Source organism: Mustelus asterias, chromosome 7 (genome assembly GCF_964213995.1).
Source record: "Mustelus asterias chromosome 7, sMusAst1.hap1.1, whole genome shotgun sequence".
NCBI classification, from domain to species: Eukaryota; Metazoa; Chordata; class Chondrichthyes; order Carcharhiniformes; family Triakidae; genus Mustelus; species Mustelus asterias.
The window spans coordinates 45,458,082-45,475,454 of NC_135807.1; the positions used below are offsets into that span (position 1 = coordinate 45,458,082).

Below are 17,373 nucleotides of genomic sequence, written 5' to 3' on the forward strand. Positions count from 1 at the left end.
GACAAAAAAAAAGAGTGAAATTGCTTGTTGTCTTAAATGCACATCTGTGGTATAATCCTTTGATAGCTGGTGTATGTTGTCGAAGAGCTGACAATTATTGCTGTTCATAACCCTTTGAGGTGCTCCTGACAACACTGGATTTTTTTTTCTTAAAGAGCTGCATTACATTAGGAAACAGCTTATTGGCTGCAGCACTGCTGTGAGTGTTTGTTAACTGACATCAGTTGTCAGAGAGCCATGGATTGATCCATATGTGAACAGAGCATATTCATAGCTCTCAAAAAAAGGTCAGTTTTTCCTGTGTTCCCACATGGATTTCATCAGCGGTTTAAGGCGGCTACGGGGAAAAAATGCATTTGCATTGACAGAGGCTGATTGCTGGGGGATCTGCATTCAGACACATGTGAATCATATGCTGTAAGGAAAGCAGAAGGAATGCTACAAGCAGCGTAGTGGAAGGATTGCAAAGACTGGGGACAAACAAATCAAAGAAGGAAAGGTTTACATTTCCGTTTTTGTAAGGAACGACACAGCTTATCCGAGGACTTCACAGCAATATATCCCTGTGTCTGACGTCTTCCTTGCCCTCTCCTGCGTTGGAGCTAGTAAGAAAGGTACAGTAAAATAAGTCAGATGAGGGTCTCGGGCAGAGATAATTTGTGCATACATCCATGTCATTGTTCTGCCTGAAGAGATTGGGCTTGGTTCAAGGCCACATGTGCTCCTGTCATCATTCACATTTCTGCTCCAAGTACAATTCGGAGTGTCAGCTCTCCATCTGTCTCTGCCTGGCAAAAGCACGCACCCAGTTTCCTGCCTCTAGGTAGGGTGCCGCAGCAAGCCTTATGGCTGTCTGTTTTTTTTCTGATCATTCCAGAGCAAGAGACAGTAGGTCTGCTGACTCCAGTTTTGCATTTTTTTTAAAGAGGGTAGAGGTGTGTAGCTCATTCAGTAATGCCAGGTGAGTCTTACAGAGGTGACCTGTTCACCAATCATATTTAATATTGACAAGATATTTTCTAGTTGCTGTCAACCTAAAAGTGATATTATAACCATTTATTGATTTGATAATAGCGTCTTGTTTTGTGTGCAACGTGTCACATTTTATTAGTCATACTGTGTGTAATAACTGTTAAGCCATGTGACTGATAGTGTTATATTATCTTATTCTTAAGATAAAATATGTATCAGGAGAGACCAAAAGCGCACAGCTGTCTGTTTGCAGATAATTTGATTATATGTCCAGAAGTGGTTGCAGTTTAAAGGAGAGTACACTTTGCAGATGGTGTTTTGAAATTGTATCTGCTTGCTTGTACTGCTGTGTATAGGTATTGCCAGTTGTTGAAGAAGATTTTTCTTAGGGGAGTTGTTGTGTGGTCTTAGTCAACCGACAGGGCAGTTTTGTCCATTTTGCAGAGCTATTGAATTCTACATTACATCTGTACCATTACTTATTTATCCTGTTCATATTTTAAAATACGTTTTTGTTAATAGATTTCAGGCTGCAGTTGTACACCTGAGTACGTTCTTATTGTTTTCCTGGTGATACGTTAAAGCTAGTGTGCCATACTATACTGTCAGCCTTTGTAATGTGGTGCATGATAACAGATGCGTGCAACCACAAGCATGTGCAGGATTTAATCTATTTGAGCATATCTGACACTTGGCTATTTTTCTTGACACCCATCTGTACTCTAGTCTGTTAGGATGGTCTTCTCAATCTGCCCATGGTGTTGTACTTGGCCTTTCTTTTGCACTGAGGATAAGATTTGTACAATCATAACTTTAAAAAAACCCACAGTAATTGGGGTCATAAACTCTAGCTGCACTACTGTTAATTTAAAAATCTTTTGTAACTACTCTAAATGTTTGCTAAAGCTTAGATGATTAAGGCAATTTTGTAACTCTCTACCTGCTTAGCTCAGGAACTTCTTTTAACTCTAATGTGGACATATCAGGAGTAAGTTTGATTGTAACAGTGTATTTTCCATGCTGTTTTTAAAATGAGATCGCATAACTTTTAACCAATAAGTCTGCATACTTGATGCCGTACTTTGGTAACAAAATGGCCATAACCACCCGAGAATGTTCCTTTTCCATATTTTTCACTGTTAAAACAAAATCTCTAGCTCATGTTATCAACAGTAGTGCAGAATATAAAAAAGTAAAATGTCAAGTTATGAAAGCATGAGAAAATTGTTTTAACAAAGATAACTACAGCAAATACAAAAAACCTAACATTTTATTTTAAAATGTTAAAAACCACACTTCCTGCATTAACATGGGCAGGGCTTTCATTTGGCCTCATTTATATTTGCGTTTCTCCCAACACTTTAAGTGCACGACAAATTATAGAATGTTGTTGGTGTAAACAAGTATTTGTGTTGACCTCTGTCTTTTGAGAGTTACATTACTTTGTTTAAATTGTTTGTGTGTAAATAGTGTGTATATTGGTGTGTACAGGATGTATTGAAGAATGGATTTAGATATGGTTTTCCCATAAATATACAGGCAGTAAACTGTGTGTTCCATTAGGCCATTGTGTATATAGGAGAGTGTTCAGTGAGAGGCTACTATAGTGTACAATTTCACAAAGCAAATCTTGTGAACCCTGTACAGTACTTCCAAAGAACAGATGCAGGCTTATAAATACAGAACCATTAATGCATCTGGCATTGCTCAGGGTCATTTCCGTGAAAGGCCATCAGTGATCATGGTCATTGTAGTACAAAATGATACTGTTCTGTTAGAAATGGCCTGGCATTAGGTCAGACCACCCTCTTAACTTCTGCTGTCCAGATGTGGCCACAGCTCTTTTTCTTTACATTTCAAAAATTGGTTCTGTTTTCAGAATCTGGTTCTACTTAGGACATCTCCATCCTGGGGCGCATTTCATAAATTGTCCACATATTTTTCTTAGCAGAGAACTTAACTGGCTGTAATTTTTAACACATGGCTATGTCATGTGATATTTTCAAAACACTTGCAGACAGCACTGTGCAAGTCCCAGTAGAAATAAACAGCCATTCTGCCGCCAGTCTTTTTTTAAATAAGTATAGAAGACTTACCTGCATTTTATTGGCAGATTAAACTTTACTTTAACACACATTTCTATGGCACAGCTTGAAATAGCCTGAAAATAGGCAATTTATTGCATCCTGGATTTTCGATTAAATTCAATGAAGACTTCTTAAAAAATCTGTACACATATAAGGAAAGTGAAGTACTTATTGTGCTTTGACCATTACCAATAAGCAGCAGATCATGCTTTGTTCTGTAAGGTGTCCAATCTGTTTTCTGGAGGGCATGTCAGATTGTTCATTATTCCTGCAAGATGACAGAAGTCCATATTCTTTTCATAGAATCCCTACAATGCAGGGGAAAGCCATTCGGCCCATCGAGCCTGCACCGACAACAGTCCCACCCAGGCCCTCTCCCCATAATGTCATGTATTTACCCTGATAGTCCCCATGACACTTTCGGACGATTTTAGCATGGACAATCCACCTAACCTGCATGCCTTTCAGACTGTGGGAGGAAACCCATGCAGACACGGAGAGAGTGTGCAAACTCCACACAGACAGTGACCCAAGCCAGGAATTGAGCCCGTGCCCCAGTGTTGTGAGGCAGCAGTGCTAACCACTCTGCCACCATGCTTGTTTCTGTAAAAATGCTTTCACATAAGATTAGTTATGGTTCAATCTTATAGTTTAGAGGTTGTCTCAGGTTCTCGCTAATGATTTGGGGATTGATCTGTCGACTTTGTCTTAAAAAATAAAGTGCTTGAATAATACCAGTCACCCCGAAACACAAACTAAAACATTAGCCGTTTGTTTATAAGAGGATGACTAATCTAATGAACCAAATGATTTTCATATTATGGGTCTAGAGACCTCATATGCTGTGGCAGCTTTGTTGCAGCAGCATCCTGAAGAGTCGTCTACCACAGAGTCATGTGGGTCACATATGGCTTCTCCAGACAAGCTGCATCCTACTATGGGCAAAGAGTACAAAATATGAAACACTTAGTTTTGAAAAATCTAAGGAAGTGCTCTGATAAATTTAGAAATTAGGAATGCTTTTTATAACCTGCACACCATCACCATTTAGGGATTAAATTCGTGTTTTGTTTACTCTTTCTGCAAAAAAATCCTAAGCATGCATTTTTTTTTGCTTTTTGCCTAAATATTGCCTTGTGGCTTCATGCAGTATTTTAATTCGGGGCTTAGCTTCCTGTAGCTATTGCAGGATAGGCACAGAAATCCACTGAAGACGGCTTAAGAATTGTTATTCAAAGGTTAATGTACTGTACACTGCTGCTATGCTGTTAAAAATTCAGCTTGATTCATGTAAGTGTAACAAACAAATAGGGAATATATTTCTGCACTGTAATGGCTTCCCCTTCTAAATGAATTTTAAAACAGGAACACAGAACTCAGTAAAAGGTGGTGTCTACTTCACATTTCCAAAATGCAGTTAGCAGAATAGTCTTCGGGAAAGAATGCTGCCACCATTTTCGTTGGATTTAAATTAAAAGGCCTTTGACCTTGTCTTTAAAACAATATCTGAGCAAGCTTTTGTGCTACACCAATTGGTAGCTCTCCCGCAGGCACTGTGCACATAGCCTGCTGCAGTCCCACAGCCCTCACCTTATTTAATATAATGGAATAAAACTACTTTTGGAACCACCTGGTACAGATGAGGCAACCCGGGGGATGTGTACTTCAGGGATCGAGGAGCCGAATGCTAAGAAATGTGAAAAATCTAAGGGGACAACTGGGGGATTGCAGAAAAAAAACAGTACAGGGACACTAATACATCTTCCTGACAAGCAGAGGTTTGATGGGACATGTACTGCACACTGTTCCATCTGGTGCTTATGATTGCATGGCATATTAGCGTGCTGCAAGTTCATAATGTATTCAAGGCGAGAAGCCATCCCCCGCATACCAAGTGAGCTCTCCTTCCCAAGACTGCCTTTGAATCTTGATGATCGTGTCTTGCATGTTCCACCTGTGTTCTACAGGACGAGATTTTTTTTTTACACACCACAAGAGACGTGCACCCCATGCATCTGCTGCAGTGGTGGATCTGCTTATTTATGTAAACACACAAGTTGGATTGTAATCAAACTTACCAGTGGCTTATTAGAATCGTAAACCAATTCTCCTATCCAACCTCTAATTACAGAGATAATTGCTATCAAACAGCGTGAGTTAAGGGGTTGGGTCACAAGTGCAGACATATTCAGCATTGGTTACAGAATCATCATCCCAAGCTTTTTGGCTCACAGGAAGATTTTCACTGCACTCTCAGGCATTCATTTTGAAGAGACCCCAATCTACCACAGTGCATGGGATTTGGGCGTAACATGACATATTGGCTTTAAATTTCACCATAAGTTTCATTTGCAATTGAGGACATTTCCAATTATCTCCCTTGGTTGGTGATAACATTTCTAAACATTAACCTTCATTACTGTATGCTGCCTTTGTAATTAAGATGTACTGGTGCTTTGCTAAAGCAGGCTACTCGCCTGTTAAATTCAGAGAAATATGTAGGAGTGAGTGTGGGTAATCTGAAATATTTCAGCAAACGTTTGCAAGATTCCTTAAATGTTTCAACCTATCACACACAAACTGTGAATATCTACTTTTGGAGACACAATGCACACATCACTTCATGCATTAGAACACTGTATAATCCCTGGAAATTAGATCCCACCAAGCCAGCCTCTTGTATGAAAGAGCACGTTGTTTGAAGCAGACTGAATAATTAATAGAAACTGCATGTAGTGAGGTAATTCCATTTGCTCCATATAGCGTCATACATTGAGGATTTTCACATATTGGAGGCTGTTAGATAAAGGAATTTGGCAGTCATTTTCAGACTGCTTCCATTTAAACAATTAAAAACTTGCAAGCTTGATTTACCTTTTCTGTCAGTGTCTTTTAACCGATTTGGATTCGGCCGTATGCCCCATCATCTCGAATGCAAATTATTTCACACTGCTCGCAAACTTTTGTTTCCATTCAAGCTTTGACGTGCAGCCTTTTAATTTGAAAATAATGGGCATAACAGGTTAACTTCTAAAAAAAGAAATCCATACTTCCACTTCTAAGAAGTGATCCCATCTTCTAGAGGGAGAGAGCGAAGTTAAATCAACATTCCGAGCTTTTAAACTCCGAGGAAAGAATTGTAGAAAATGTTGCTATTTTGAGGTGCAAAGGTTATTTGGTACACTTAAACTGTGCCTTTGCAAAACAAAAATCATCATTTCAGCCTGACTGCTACCCAGAACATATGGAACTGATTTACAAATACTCAAACCATATTTTCTGAGTTTACATCAAGTCACCAACTTTACTAGAGACTTGCTTTTTTTTTTGGATATGGATTAGAACTGGCCCATTACTTCAACATTATCTCCATCATGAATTGATTGCGCTAAACAGCACTGAATGAGTCGCAGATGGTGGCATTACATTTAATTTGGAGGACCTCTCGGCTCTGGCTCCATCTGATCCAGGCAGGTTGGCTGTGCATGAAACCTTCTGGCTGACACCAAACTGTCAGCACAGTAGAAGCATGTGTCTGCCGGGTTGGGGAGGCAGTTTTAATCCTCAGCAGAGCTGTGCTGCAGATGGAGATGCTTGGGTGACTATTTTGGATAGCTTTCAAGATTTCATAAGGAAGTTCTGTATTAGGACTAATTGTGTGTGCTAAAGTGTGGAGATACACAGAAGTAACATGATTTCAGATTTATAATTACAGTTTATGCTTCAGTACTTGTAGAACGCTGTGATATTTAAGCATGAGGGATATGAGGCTCCTTGTATAAGTAACAGATTAATTCCACAGGCTTCTCTCCCATGTGTTTTGGAGCTGGTTATCTGGACAGTCTTTTTTAACAGTACAGCGTGAGTGTTAGCAGAATGGAAACCAGATGGGCTAGCAGTTCCCACTGTTATCTCCCAACCAGCCCTGGCAAGCTGACTGCCCCAGCATGTCAGGAATATTTTCCTTTTTATTAGGAGAGCCTGAATTCACTGCACTCGCGCGCTCTCTCTCTCTCTCTCTGCTGTAACATGTGGTTTTTAGTCTTGGGCTTTGGAACTATAAAATATTTATTCCGTATGATTCTAATCACTTGAGGTACCAAGGTGAAAAGACAGGGTGCACTGTTGAGCAGTAAGGCTGGAAAACGCCATCATATTGGCAAGCTGATTGGGCCTCAAATGTTAAATTTGTCATGGCCTTTTGAACATAGCAAAACCTGTAAGTATTAACTGGCATTAAGAACAAAATCTAGCGGATAAAGAAGTGGCAAGTATGAAGATAACCAATTTTTTTTGTTTCACGATCTTAAACTTCTGTTAAAGCTATGGTGGCAAAAAAAAAGAACAATTCTGGAGAAGTAAATCTCTAGACAAATGTTGATGTTGCAATCCTTATGTGCTTTCATTACATTGATGTGGATTTATTTTTTAAAAAGTATTTTCAGTTAAAGTTACATTAAAAGTAGCTTGATGTCTTCGCCTGTACATTACTGATTTGAGTACTTGTGGCAATTTCCCTATTCTTAAACTTTGCTTAGATTCCCGTAATGTGAAGTGTGTGACCAATGAGTTGCCGGAATAAGCATCAATCAAATAACATTTTACAGTAATTATACCGTGTGCAGGCATCTCCTATTTAATTTTAATTAGCTACGAGCTGTCCTACAAGACAGTAAGAAGCATTATATTTCATACAAACTATTTATGTTTAAGGTAATGGAGGTATGTGATATATATATATATATATATATATATATATATATATGTGATGATGTACATTATAGATCAGAAATAACATTATACATAAAATGCATAATACAAGAGGCCCTAATCATAGCCTCGGTTTTTACTTGGACCCATTTAAGGCCAAGATCTTGGCTGGCCTCCATTCTTTCCACAGTTGAGTCCCATCTATCCAGTTTTCTTGCTAGGGTAAAGTAGAATGACTGATTTGAGTCCTGGATATGAGAAAGCCCAGATAAGGACGAGAAGGCAACAGGAGCTAAGAAATAGAATAACAGAGGATGCAAAATATGGGGGAATTATTTATGCAGAAGAGGTGTAATAGAAACATCGATAATAAGACCATAAGACATAGGAGCGGAAGTAAGGCCATTCGGTCCATCGAGTCCACTCCACCATTCAATCATGGTTGATTTCAACTCCATTTACCCGCTGTCTCCCCATAGCCCTTAATTCCTCGAGAAATCAAGAATTTATCAATTTCTGTCTTGAAGACGCTTAACGTCTCGGCCTCCACAGCCCTCTGTGGCAATGAATTCCACAGACCTACCACTCTCTGGCTGAAGAAATTTCTCCTCATCTCTGTTCTAAAGTGACTCCCTTTTATTCTAAGGCTGTGCCCCCGCGTCCTAGTCTCCCCTGCTAATGGAAACAACTTCCCTACGTCCATCCTATCTAAGCCGGTGCAGGAGTGGGCCATTCGGCCCTTCACGCCTGCATCACCATTTGATATGATCATGACTGATCATGCACATTCAGTATCCCACTCTGGCTTGCTCTCCAGACCCCTTCATCTCTTTAGCCACAAGGAGTCCAGCTCCCTCTTGAACATATCTAACGAACTGGCCCCAACAGCTTTGTGTGATAGAGAATTCCACAGGTTCTCAATTCCCTGAGTGAAGAAGTTCTTCCTCATCTCAGTCCTCAATGGCTTACCCCTTATTCTTAGAATGTGACCCCCAGTTCTGGACTTCCCCAACATCGGGAACATTCTTCCCACATCTAACATGTCCAGTCCCATCAGGATTCTATATCTTTCTATGAGAATACATAATTACACTGGAAGGAATGGGCAAGGTGTGTTGTTTGCTACAAGATCTTCTGGGGCTTATCCTGATTAAAATCTTACCTCAGTCCTTTAAGTATTTGAGCAGTAACAAGGTATGAAAAGCTTCCTTTTAACTATGTCACATTTATAGATTTCAATTAACATTTGAAAATTGAAGTATGATATTTAACTAGAGAGCAGATAAAAATAGTGTTCCACGTTGAAACTGTTGGTAGAAAGAGTGCAAGAATTAACTATGACTTGTTGTTAAAGTAGCTCTGATTAAATAAGACACGTATTCACCTGCAGTAAATTACTGAGCATATACAGCATTTAGTGGCTGTCAGAATCAACCTTACATTCAGCAATTGTTTTTCATTTTTACTCAATAAAATATTTAGAACTGGCTTTGCATTTTATTGTAACATGATTTTGAAACTATCATGCTTCCTTTTTAGTGTCCAAAAGCCTTGAGTTTCCAGATTGCTGCTTACGCAGTTATTTAACACATGTACCTTCGTTGCCAAAACAAAACTAGGAGGCATCAGGCGTTGTCTCGGAGATTGTATGTACTTGATTGAGATTGTGCCAGTGGCTTACCTGTGCAGCAGGCTTTTCTAGACATTTATCTTCAGGGTCTTCACTGCATTACTTTTTCTTCTATACTTACGCGAATTTGAATTGTTAACCAGAAGAAACTGTTGACATGAAATTTGGATCATGCTTTGTACTAAGAAAGCATCTTTACATTTTTTGAGGACAAAACGGCAATCTCTCCACATTACTAATGAGGTGACAACATCTGCAACATACTACGTTACAATTGTTTTTGATCAGGGAATGACTAAACCAATGAAATTTCTATTTTTGGCCACTAGAATTGCCCTTTTTGAAGTGGAATGATAGATTTAACAGTTCCCTGTGCAACTGGTGCCCAGTGGAAGAAAAAGAATAACTCCACTCCTCTTTTGCTCCTACAGATCGCACTGAGAAGCGTTCCACGATGCCAGACTCTCCTGCAGATGTAAAAACACAATCCAGGTTGACGCCTCCAACGATGCCACCTCCTCCAACCAATCAAGGAGCACCTCGAACTAGCTCATTCACACCAACAACATGTAATTGGAAATATTGTACTTTTAAGTTGGGTTTCGGCACGTTTGTCTATTTTAGTTTTTATTATTCTGCAAAAGAAAATACAGAAAGTTTTGTACTGTGTCGGGAAAGGGGAAGGAAGAGAAAGTCAGAGAGACACTACCTGCTGTAGAATGCAGGTTGTGTGTGCACTAGGTGTCAGATGCCTAGAGGGTGCTGTACCATTAAGTTAAGTGGCCTCTCAGGGGCTTCTGATGTAATGATAGTCTTAAATTAGTCTGAGCAACTAAAACTCTTTTGAATTAAATCCTGTTGCGGTTTTGGGGTTAAATTTATTTATTTTAATCCCTGTGATGCTTTAACCCTGACGGTCTCACTGGAGCTCTTCTGGCAGGTGCTCAGATAAATATAACCTTCGTACTTGGCTTAGTATTGGATCTGTACACCTGTTTTACTTTAGACTGACAATGCTATTTTCAGATGTTTCCATGCTGAATGTGTCCTCCCCAGTAAAAGCAAAGTAGAATTCAGCCTGTGCTTACTCAGTTGTGAGTAACGTATAGTAGAATTCTTGCTCCAGAACTTCTTTGCTGTAGACTTAACTAAGACATGCTACAGAGCACACAGTTGTTGTTGGCGTGTTTAACCTATGGTGGAAGAAACCTTCACTGTCATTGTCTGCAAGGTTATTGCTTTTAAAGCCTGGTCTCTTTGTAACTGTTGTGTGTATTGAGTGGAGCAGTCTATTCTGAACAGCCACAGGCCTAACATTTATTTTTACTCCTCTTGTTGCAGTAACAAATGGTAGCAGTCACTCGCCCACTGCACTGAATGGGGCACCGTCTCCTCCAAACGGCTTCAGTAATGGAACCTCTTCTTCTTCCTCTTCCTCGCTGGTGAATCAGCAGCTGCCGCCAGCCTGCGGTGCTCGGCAGCTCAGCAAGCTGAAGAGATTTCTAACGACCTTGCAACAGTTCGGCAATGACATTTCACCAGAAATCGGGGAGCGAGTGCGAACCTTGGTGCTTGGGTTAGTGGTAAGTAGGCAACGCAAGCTCTTTGCACCGCATAGCACATGGGGATCTGTTCATAAGAAGTCAGCTCTCTGGTTATTGCACTTTCACTGGCATCTAACTGTTGCAAAGCTGCCCTAATGTTTTGATCAAACTGTTGTGTGTGATTCAGAATCATTCTTGTACCAAAAATATAAGGCATTAAATCTCCAGCTCAGTATCAAAATGGGCACTGTGAAGGGGAGAATGCATACCTCATGGTGTAAGTGACATTAGATTGCATACACCACACCATAAGCTGTTTTATTTATAGCCGGGCACTGTAATGATCTGACTGAGGGACGTGAGGCTGGATTTTCACAGAGTCTTCATGACCCTGTAGGCTTTTAAAAATGGCGGGCTAGACCCAAAAGGGGAAGTCCTGTCCGTGTTTCTGATGGATCCAATTTTTTCTGGGCGGGGCATGATTCACGTAGGGGAGAAATCTGAATTCAATCAGCAGGGCCATTTGAAATCAGTGCTGATTTCCAACAGATCCCATTTTGGCTGTGCCAAGGGTCTTAACCTGGGAGTCACCAGTTAATGCTTTTTTGAAGGGTAGATAAAATCTGGTTAAGTATCATGCGCTCAAGTTTTTTAAATCCCCTGCTCTTTAAACTTGAGAAAAACCCCGATAGGCGTAAGCTGTCAGTGAGAATGTTAAATAAAAGTCATTTGACTGCTTGCTTTGATTGACAGGCCATCAGGTGTAAGTTAGGAAAGAACCTGACCACCACTTCCACAGTTATAATAGAGATTCTTGTTGACATTTCCCAAGGGCTTTTATGTCATTGTGAAATTTTAGCTGAGTTTCAAAAGCTACAGTTATCCCAGCAAGGGGTTTTGGGTTCATAGTTAGATAGTTTAAATAGGTTATTTAAGGATTAGAAAACTTTGAGGCTACTGACCAGATTAACCACATTGAGGAGATTTGAAAGCTTTGAATGGATTTCATGAATGAAGGTTTTTGCGGTATGTGTGTTTAAGCGAGAGTTTATTTTTTTCACCTCCACATGTCTCCTGAGGTCTGTCGATGGTGAATATTGGGTGAGTGGCTATGGAGGTGGCATGGGAATGAGTGGGGGACATGAGTTAGCATGGAGTTGGCATGGGTGAGGGGGCAGTTATGAAAGAGCACAGGGGGTTGAGGGTGTGTGAGGAATAGAGGACGAAACAGCTTGTAAAACAACTGAAACAACATCCCGGAGAACTGAAGTGGGCTTTCTACGCAACTACCTCGGCACTCACCCACCTCTGTGGCCACCCATCATGCCCTCCTGGGGTTTGTGGGCCCGACTTTATCCCACACCCACCTCACCTGAGGCGAAAATTGGGTCTGTAGGGTGGCACAGTGGCACAGTTGTTAGCACTGCTGCATCAGAGCGCCAGGGACACGGGTTCGATTCCCGGCTTGGGTCACTGACTGTGTGGTGTTTGCACTTTCTCCCAGTGTCTGCGTGGGTTTCCTCCGGGTGCTCCAGTTTCCTCTCACTTCAGAAGATGTGCGGGCTAGGTGCATTGACCATGCTAAATTGCCCCTTAGTGTCGGGGGACTACCTATGGTAAATGCATGGGGTTATGGGAATAGGCAGTGGGTGGGATTGTGGTCGGTGTAGACTGGAAGGGCCGAAAGGCCTCTTTCTGCACTGTATGAATCTATGATTCTAACACAGACCCTTTTAAACTGTGGTGTTTCTACTGAGTCGGAAAATTTCACGATCCAAACCATGTACCTCAGTAGCGAAAAACTGGCCCTAAAAATAAAAACTTTGTCCATTTTTGAATATTATTACTTTAAGTGACGTGGACTGAATGATCACAATGCATGATTATATTTTCTTTATTTACCGCGTTTCCGAGGAGATATCAGAGCTGAACTAGATGGTGCAAAATGAGTGACAATGAATTAGCAGGCTGCATTGCAACCACCTGGAAAATAAAAATTGAATTGGGTAGAAAACGAGTTACCGATTTTCAAGATCTGTTTTGTCCGCGGTGACACAAGCCTGGATATATTTTTGGACCACCGTTTCTTTCTAGTACTCCAACCAAGTGGCGATTTCTCACATTCCATCGTGAGTGTTGTGCTCTTTTACTGTGACGGCCATCAGAAACCAGGCTGATCTATCTCCTGACATCCACACAAGAACATTGCTAGTAGTGATTGTGTCTGCTACATCTGCAGTATAAATGAGGGGAAACTGTTTCCATTGGTCGTCGGTCAGGAAGCCAAGAAGGCAGAATTGAGGTAATTGGCGAAAGCACCAAAGAGATGAGGAGAATTTTTTTGTGCAGCAAGTTGTTGTGATCTACCTAAAAGATGGTGGAAGCAGATTTGTTCATAACTTTTGAAATGAATGTACTCAGAACAGGGGGGGGAAAGCACAATGGAGAAAGAGCAGGCTGGTATGACGAAGTGTAAGTGTGGGCCGGGATTCTCCCAAAAAAATTCTAAGTGCTGAATTTGCGTAAAAATGAGAGTAAGTCCCGCTGCTTTTTTTTTAGCTGGATTTTCAAAATGAATCTTCCACACTCCGAGCACTGCAGAGTGACTCCGGGAGATTCACACTGAAAATCTGGGGGCGGGACATATTCCCGCTGGGGTGCCCGGCAGCATAGCGCTGAGCGGGCCACTGTGCATGTGCCAATCTCTCAGCACTGAGGTCGGCGCATGCGCAGTGGCCCCGCACTGCCGGCCTCCCAGTCGTTGGCCAGCACAGCAAACCCCCATTCTGCTCCTCTGATCCCCTCACCCTCCTACGATCACTGGCCTCCCGAACATCGTGGGCCAGCCCCGACCCCTCCCCCCCCCCCCCCCCCCCCCCCCGATCCCCCTGTCACAAATCCCATTCTGGTCCCTCCTGCGAGAGAATCTCAGCCCTAACGGGATTTTCTCCTGCGCGAAAAGGGCTGGAGAATTGCCCCTGATAACTCTTTAAGAGAGCAGGTGTGATGGGCTGAATGGTTTCGCCCTGTGTTGCATGATTCTGTAATCAGTTGTGGGAACTCAAGGTAACTGACTTATTTTCTCTGCTGTCCAGTGAGTTGGAAGGCAATGTGTTGCTTCTGTCTGTTGCTCCTTTTTTGATTAGTTAACTGGCTGCAGACTTGAGGCATATTCTGCATTATGCACTGAGCCATTGGCCTGACTTGAATCATTTTTTTTGGAAAGATATGTTATAAAGAAAGGTGTTTAATACCTGTAACATTTACCTTCTCGGTTAAGGTAGTTAACAAACAAATGGCAGTAGACTGCAATGCTTTTAGCTGGTTCAAAATCCTATGGAATGGAATTATTCTATCAAACTTACAATATGCTCAGGGAGTAATTTCTTCTAGATCCTGTATTACTGAACTGTACCTTGCAGAAGACCTGAACTCTGCCTGTGTTCTGCATTGGTTGATGTTAGCTCAGACAGCAATGGAGGGGCTTTAGTTGGTGATCTTCCTGAGGTAGAGAAGGGAACTATTCAGGTTCTCCATTTCTGATGCACACGTTGGAAGTCTATGTGCAGTTTCGACCTGGCGATCAGTTAGACTGTTGTAAAGTGGGTCCACGGCTGTGAATAATCTGCTCCTGCTACTCAGGCATTCACATGATGAAAAGTAAATGTGGTTGAGTTTTTGGAGCACTCGCATAACAGTACCCAGCAGAATCACTAGCTTCAGGAAATTGGAAAGGAGGGAAATTTGAAAAAGAAAAGCAACTTGCAATGCGCTTAGTGTGTATTGAGATGGAAGCTCATGAGAATTTGTAGAGGTGAAAGTCTTTTGCACCCTTGATGGCCACTATCCAGGGAGAAGAATTAGCTTGTATTTACTCCAAGTTTTAAGCCCAGGCTGTCTAAGCTGTTGCCCACATGGCTTATGTACCCTGGTGACTCAGCCAGTTGCAGCTGTTCCCAGTGGCTGCTTCATTTTAAGTTCAGGTGGTATTTCTTCAGTAAGTGCTTAAAAACATCAATGAGGAAGCAATTCCGAAGAATTAACATTTTCAGAGCAGGAATTTCTTTGACTGCTGGACTCATTTATTTGAAATTTAAGGCTGGATTTTACGGCCCTCCGCCATGTGTGTTTTTGGCAGGGAGGAAATAAAATATGTTGGACCCATCTCCTTGCACCTACCCATTGACCTGTTCCCCACAAGATAGGTGTAAGTTGCCCACCAGGATGCCCGTTTTTGAGTCTGTTGAAGCCCGTAAGTGGTCAGTTAATGGTCACATGCTCACTTAAGGCCCTCAGTCCACCTCCATTGCTATAAAATAGTGGAAAATGACAGGTAGGTCAGAATGCAAAGGCTTCTTTGAAAAGGTGAGAAAGAAGGGGGAGTTCGCTAATTGGGGGTGCCCTGGTTGCATTGGGGCACAGCCTACCACCCCTCCCACTCCCCAAATGTCACCTCCCCTTCGCTCCTTCCTGCCTGCCCCTCAAGACCAGCCACTCATGCTCCTCTTTCCCACCTCCTTAAGCTCTCCAATCTCTCCCCACCGTAAAATCCTGGGATTTGCCTGTCTCCATTTGCTATAATCTACTCCTCAAAGACTCATTGCAGAACCCACATCTCAACTCTGCACTAAGGTGACTGTTTGAGCTGCTGGCCAATCAGACTGACAGGTGGTAGGACTTTCTGTCCACTGAGGGATGGAAGCCTGACCCCCAGCCTGTTTATAGAACATAGAAAAACTACAGCACAAACAGGCCCTTCGGCCCACAAGTTGTGCCGAACACATCCCTACCATCGAGACCTACCTATAACCCTCCATCCTATTAAGCTCCATGTACTCATCCAGGAGTCTCTGAAAAGACCCTATTGAGTTCGCCTCCACCAGCGTGTTACTGCTATGGGGCAGACTTCTTAAAAGCTGGTCTTTCAGGAGGCGGGTTGGGGGGAAAAGGAGGGTTGCTGGCAGGAGTGGTGGTGGTGAGCAGTCCACCTCGTGAAGTGAAATTAATTTCAACAGTTAATTTCTAACTTCCTGGGATTGGGAGGCACTAGTATATATCTTTTAATTACAAAAGAAATCTACAAAAGTAGCAGAGTGGTTTAGTTTAATTTTAGATATTTTCATGAGTGCCAAAAGTGCTGTTAACTTGAGTATCCCTTGAAGTGTATCTTTATGGTTGATTCTGGTCCGCTCATAAAAAGATACATTGGAGAGAGATATTTTCTTCACTGCAACATGGAAAAGAGGAGGTAAAAAGTGAAAGTTCACAATTTCGTGTCTTTCTCCCATCAGGATTTCTTGGGCAATTCCCCAAAGTTCCTAACTGGATATGTGTGTGGAGGAGTGGAGCAGGTGTTCCTAAGCTCCCACTTTAGTTTCCATAGAATATGCACGGGCGGCACGGTAGCACAGTGGTTAGCACTGCTGCTTCACAGCTCCAGGGTCCCGGGTTCGATTCCCGGCTCGGGTCACTGTCTGTGTGGAGTTTGCACATTCTCCTCGTGTCTGCGTGGGTTTCCTCCGGGTGCTCCGGTTTCCTCCCACAGTCCAAAGATGTGCGGGTTAGGTTGATTGGCCAGGTTAAAAATTGCCCCTTAGAGTCCTGAGATGCGTAGGTTAGAGGGATTAGCAAGTAAAATATGTGGGGGTAGGGCCTGGGTGGGATTATGGTTGGTGCAGACTCGATGGGCTGAATGGCCTCCTTCTGCACTGTAGGATTTCTATTTCTTCTATGAAGTCCTGATGAATTTCTTGGAATTGGGCAGTTTTAAAATCTTTGTCCTGGGGGTGTGGGCAGTGGAGAGGGGGGAGAGAGAGAGAGAATGTTGCCATCCTAAAGACTTTAGGATTTTACACCCTGGCAACGACTCAGAAGGACACACTGATAGAAGACAGGAGATTAAAATCTCCTGTCTAAAATCTCATGGGAGATTTTAATCTTTGTGTAGATTGGATGTACCAAATTAACAAGAGTAGCCTTGAGGATGACTTCACAGAATGTATTTGGGACTGTTTCTTAGAATAACGCATTCTGGAACCAACCAGGGAAGCAGGTATTTTAGAACTGGTAATATGTAAATGAAATGAGACAGGATTAATTAATGACCTCATGGTAAAGGATCCTCTCGGCAAAAGTGATCATAGCATAATAGAATCTCTCATTAAGTTTGAGGTTGAGAAATGTGGGTCTGACAGTGTCTTAAACTTAAATGAGGTGCTACACGGGGTAGAGGATTGGCTAATGAAGAGGGAATAGAGAAACAGGATAAATGGGTCATTTTCAGGTTGGCAGTCTGTAACTAGTCTGTTCCCACCAATGTCAGTGCTGGAGCCTTAACTATGTACAATCGATGCGATGTGGATAAGGGAACCGAGTATATTGTAGCCAAATTTGCCAATGATACCAAAATTGATAGTAAAGTATATTGTGA

At 41.9% G+C, this 17,373-nt stretch overlaps 1 protein-coding gene across 10 annotated transcripts in view; it reads left to right on the plus strand.

The window, feature by feature from the left end:
- The window catches only part of runx1t1 (RUNX1 partner transcriptional co-repressor 1), a 90,509-nt gene that overhangs the window by 27,783 nt on the left and 45,353 nt on the right, over nt 1–17,373 (plus strand). For 7 of the 10 annotated variants that reach the window (XM_078215997.1, XM_078216001.1, XM_078215996.1 and 4 more), the window contains exons 2-3: nt 9,831–9,968; nt 10,741–10,982. In XM_078215997.1, the coding sequence (XP_078072123.1) occupies nt 9,831–9,968; nt 10,741–10,982 (380 nt within the window). Of the gene's footprint in view, nt 1–259; nt 615–809; nt 824–9,830; nt 9,969–10,453; nt 10,631–10,740; nt 10,983–17,373 lie in introns of those variants that run through there. The other 3 variants (XM_078215999.1, XM_078216002.1, XM_078216004.1) reach the window with 3 other exon arrangements.